General features: G+C 36.8%; 1 protein-coding gene across 1 annotated transcript; it reads left to right on the forward strand.

Annotated features, from left to right (window-relative positions):
* Positions 1,573-2,538, forward strand: LOC109128844. The gene is made up of 3 exons (XM_019235958.1): positions 1,573-1,721; positions 1,830-2,106; positions 2,182-2,538. The coding sequence occupies exons 1-3, from the start codon at positions 1,605-1,607 to the stop codon at positions 2,262-2,264; spliced, it is 477 nt and encodes a 158-aa protein (XP_019091503.1). The 5' UTR covers positions 1,573-1,604; the 3' UTR covers positions 2,265-2,538.

The following is a 4,789-nucleotide window of genomic DNA, read 5'->3' on the forward strand; positions in this document are numbered from 1 at the left end:
ACCTTACTTCTACTCCTGGCCATACACTGCTGCATGTACGGTGTCAGACCAACTTGTACACTCGCCTCAAAACCCACTATAGATAACAGTCATTGCACTCGTTTTCAAAACGCCCATACTTTTTCTTGCACACTTTGGCACAATCAGGTGGAGGAATTAATCATGTCCTACTAGGATAATAGAATGTGTTGACCTATGCCTTCCTTGGCGGAGTAGCAAATCAGTATCAGGCATTGCCATTACTTTATTTCTCAAGGAAATGACATGTATTTCGTCTTTATCTGTCAAATTTGCTTTATTTGCCATTTGAAATGCGTCCTCGTAATGGACACCCCTAAGCATCATCATTCTTTAGCTCAACTACATTGCCCACTGCATATTAATTTTTTCGTCTCACATATCCAATCTGAAAAATTAGTTAGTCATGTACTATAACACTAGCTTTAGTTCAGTTTCGCTCCTTCCGTTAGGGTCCCCCCTCTGCAATTGCAGCGATATTCTGGCTGTACTAATGTCGTCGACTAATGCAAACTCGCACCAGCGTTATACAAGTGTGCCATGATTAACATCAGGTTCAATAGGGGATCTGATTTCTTTGCCTTGGTAGACAGCGAGCCACCTCAGGGGAAGGGTTAAGGATTTACCCGGTGTGAGATATCACAGTGTTTGAGGAACCCTAGATGTTGTCGGAGTAAAAGAGAGTCAACACGGATGGCAAAAAGTGGCGTTTATTAACGCAAGAGACCAAATCCGCAAACTGAAGACTGACGTTTAGTTTTATAAGCAGCTGAAATCAACCACCGACGCATAATTGGAGACAAATCGGTTCTCGCAATCATCATCACCATTTCATTGTTGTAATAGTAACTAAGAAGCCTAAATCTGCATTTTGTTTTCTATGTTTGGACTTATAATGTCATGATAATCGTGTCATTCATTATGTGTTTTTCTTTTTTGTAAGTTAAATTTGTGGTAGTAACATATAAATAATGGATTTTGTGGTAGTAACATGAACACAAAGGGTACATATCTATAACTATAACTCAATCGGACGGTCATTAACAAACTAAGAGTACGACTTTAGGGGACGAGAGTGTAACAATCGCCATGTTAAATCTATTTGTGTACAGGTAATAAACCGGGTATCAACTCCGGAAAACTATCTTTGCCTTACTCGCCAGTTGCATGATCATCTATCTTTACCCAATATTAGCAAATTTCTTTAAAACTGGTGTACGGATCTGAAATACCATATATTTATGGACCTTCCTCCTTCTATTAATTGGAAAATATTGAACATTATGTGGGCGACATTATTTTCCATGGCCACATTATTCAGCCCATTTTATGTGGGTTGGGCCTGATTATAGTTTATTAAAAGTTACAATTTATTTTGTCACGGTTTTCATCATTTATTAGATGTGATGTATCTAATTAAATGGTTTAGAGTTACAACCACTAACAATTACGATATTTTGAAAAGACCCGAAAGGGTAAACCGAAAGGTCACCGTTAGCCGCTTATAAAATAGACAATCTCACTGATTTCATATTCATTCGTCTCTTACAATACGACATCCTCCTCAAAAAAATTGTTACAAAGTTATGGTTCATTTTGACCGACTTAACGATGTCCATTTAGTGCGTTATGATTGGAAGGTTTCTGTTAAGATCATAAGGAAATGGAACAAGAGAGATGACGACATTTTCACCTCTGGACTGGTTGTTTGCGATGTATTTTTAAGTAACTTTCGTATTCAAAGTCATTCAATAGTTAATTATTATCATGGTTGTAATCAAAATTACTGTTTTTTCTTCCATGATCGGTAGGGTGACAAGATGCAAGCAACAATAAGTGACAACCTTGTTCACCGGTTATGCATACATAAAGGGATCGAGGAGGATGAGTGGAAAACCATTTTAAATTTCAAGGTTGAAGTCGAGAGTTCCGGTGTGAAGGTTGTAGATACTAACTACCGGATCAAATTCACTACAAACACAATTCTTGAAAACATTGATAGCTTATTGAACAATCAATTCATGGACTACCAAACCTTAGACAAGATTAATGATGGATGGTCTGCTCTGGCCAACATCTTCTGCTTAGGTAACGTGTATAACTGGTTATATTGTAATATTATTAATCATCGATGCCGCTAATTGTAATCTCTTGACATGTTAGATACGATGTGGGAAATAGTCCGCGTGGAACCAATGATACATGTTGATGATCCAACTGCTGTTCGTTATAACGAAAAGATCTGATAATTTGGTTTTCAATGATGAACCTAGAGTGAGACATTTTAATCGATTATTAGTTTTTTACATTTATTAGATTATTGTGAACCCAAGAAATTGAATGTCTTTTGACGGCTAAATATTAATGTTACTGTTTTTAGTGGTCATGGGTTGCAATGTGTCGCGTACAATGTAGCAGCTGATTTCTTTGGTAATCATTGGTGGCCTTCTGCTTACAAACCATTTGTTGCAGTCTTGCGTTTTTGGAGGACTAAGTTTAAAGATAGATGTTATATTTCTTTCTTCTCTCTCTCTTTTTATGATGTTAATACTTAACTTATTTATATATATGCAATGTAGCATTTATTTTGTTTAATTTATAAGTTTTAGAACGATGGGTGTACTCGTGTTACTTAATACATATTGTCCACGTCAAATCATTGTGTTAACGCGAATAGTGAATATTATCATAAGTACTTCTTCATCATGTTGTTAAGTATGTTTTAAATATGTTCAAAGTCTTGGTAGGTGGATATACCCACGATAGAATGTGTATCTCGAACACATGCCAATGAAAGAGATATAAGTTTCAACAAATAAGTCATAAATAGGGTTGTTTTCAAATATTTTCCATATCAAAACAATTATATTATACATTTACTTCAATCTAATCAACCTTTTTAGGAATATTTACAACTTGTTGGTTTTTACTTTAAATGAACGTGAGGCGAAAATGTTGTAATTATCTTCACGTAAGAAAATGCATCAAACATATTAGCAAGTGAGTGGGGAACACGGTAAACCATCATATATTATATGGGAAAACAAAAACACATAGAAACATCTTAAGCATAAGGGACAAGGAAAAAGGAATAAGAGTACATGAGAAATAAAATGGGACAGGAAAACAGAGTGCGTACATAAATATTACACAAACGTTGCATTTCATATTAATACCCAACATAGTACATAACGATTAGATTAAAACTGGCTGCCAAAAAACAAAAAAATAGGATCTCACAGATAGATTTGACCAACCACCACAGACCGCATTTTGTAGACAAGATGTCATAGTCTCAATAGAATTGATAATAGCGTCATACCTCCATACAACAGGATAAATGAACTGAAAGGATACGCAAGTGAATCGATGTATGTATTTTTGAGCGTCGTCCTATATTTAGATAACATTTTGAATACATCATCACTGATAAGCCTTAAACCGTCTGATTGCAATGGTTAGTGATGTGCATCAAACTGGTGAAGATAATAAACAGTCATCTCCTCGTTCTCATCTAACATAGATAGAATCCCACATGCAAGTGTCGCATCAGCTTCTGCGCGATTTTTACAACTGAGAAGTGCAATACAACGCTTAATGTCTCTATCCTCGGCTACAACCTGGAGGCCTTCGTAGTAGATTGCTATTTTGTTCCCAGCTTCTAAGCATCTTTTAAAAAAACTTCTATGAAGCCCTTCCATTTGGGTTCTCGCATGTTTGGAACCAAGAAAGATGACAACAAATGTTGTAGATATCAGCATCATTTAGAACTTCGGGCATGTAGATGACTATGACTCCTTAACGACTAGACTTCAATATTGGACCAAGGAATGATAACCCCTCAATTGTGAGAAGCCTGACGATTTTAACAAATTCATCATCAAGTAGATAAGGTACTATTTGAATTCCATCGGACATTTTGTTGTAGATTTATAAATTTTTAGGTACTTGCTGCGAGTTTTTACAAGACGGAAACAACACAAGTACCCTATATATATATATACTTTTGTCATATAACTTCCATTAATACTAAAGCCTCAAATGAGGTGAGTCCATACACCAAAGTACAGGATAAGCAAAGGGAAATAATGGTAAGAGCTCCATGAGTTTTTCAACTTTACCATGTCTAGCAATATTTGAAAAATCTGTTGGGGCCACAGCGGATTCGTCATGGAAGTTGAGCTTCACGATATCCTCGACCAACGAATGGTCACAAACAGCTCTAGCAGATAACGAGATCGAGCTTGAAGAAGAAGGTTCCACTGGGGGAACACTTAAGAGGATTCTCGCCAACTTGAGAGGGCTCAATAAGATGGGAGCAAAGTCCTTCAACCTGTTAGGATCAAACCTCATGCTTGTGAAAAAATCTACAACCATGATTCGTATGTGATCGGTGTCAAACTGTGACAAAGCAGGTTGATCCTCCCTCGCATTAAACTCATGGCAATGGAGGTTAAGGAATGCCACACAAGGCTTGTAGCTGGTTTGATCCTGAGATATGAGATCAGATCCAAGCTTTCCATCAAGTGGCGGTGTGTGACCAAAGGGACCAATGGGGACAAACATCGGATGCAACCAAACAGACGGTACAGCTTCAAACTTAGCATTACACATTGCATACATCCAAAAGCCATTAGTCAACTTGCCTCAATAATAAATTCTATCAAGCAATTCTGAAGACAACACAATTCTGCTACCTAGAAAACCTCGACTTGACCAAGCATAGACCGATACTAAACAAATTGATCATGACATAAAGCTAATACAAGCA

The sequence above is a fragment of the Camelina sativa genome, chromosome 14, assembly GCF_000633955.1.
Source record: "Camelina sativa cultivar DH55 chromosome 14, Cs, whole genome shotgun sequence".
NCBI classification, from domain to species: domain Eukaryota; kingdom Viridiplantae; phylum Streptophyta; class Magnoliopsida; order Brassicales; family Brassicaceae; genus Camelina; species Camelina sativa.

Coding starts and splice junctions, on each gene's coding strand:
- LOC109128844 (XM_019235958.1), top strand. CDS start 1,605: ATGGTTCATTTTGACCGACTTAACGATGTCCATTTAGTGCGTTATGAT. Junction 1,722..1,829: donor ACATTTTCACCTCTGGACTG/GTTGTTTGCGAT, acceptor CATGATCGGTAG/GGTGACAAGATGCAAGCAAC. Junction 2,107..2,181: donor GGCCAACATCTTCTGCTTAG/GTAACGTGTATA, acceptor TTGACATGTTAG/ATACGATGTGGGAAATAGTC.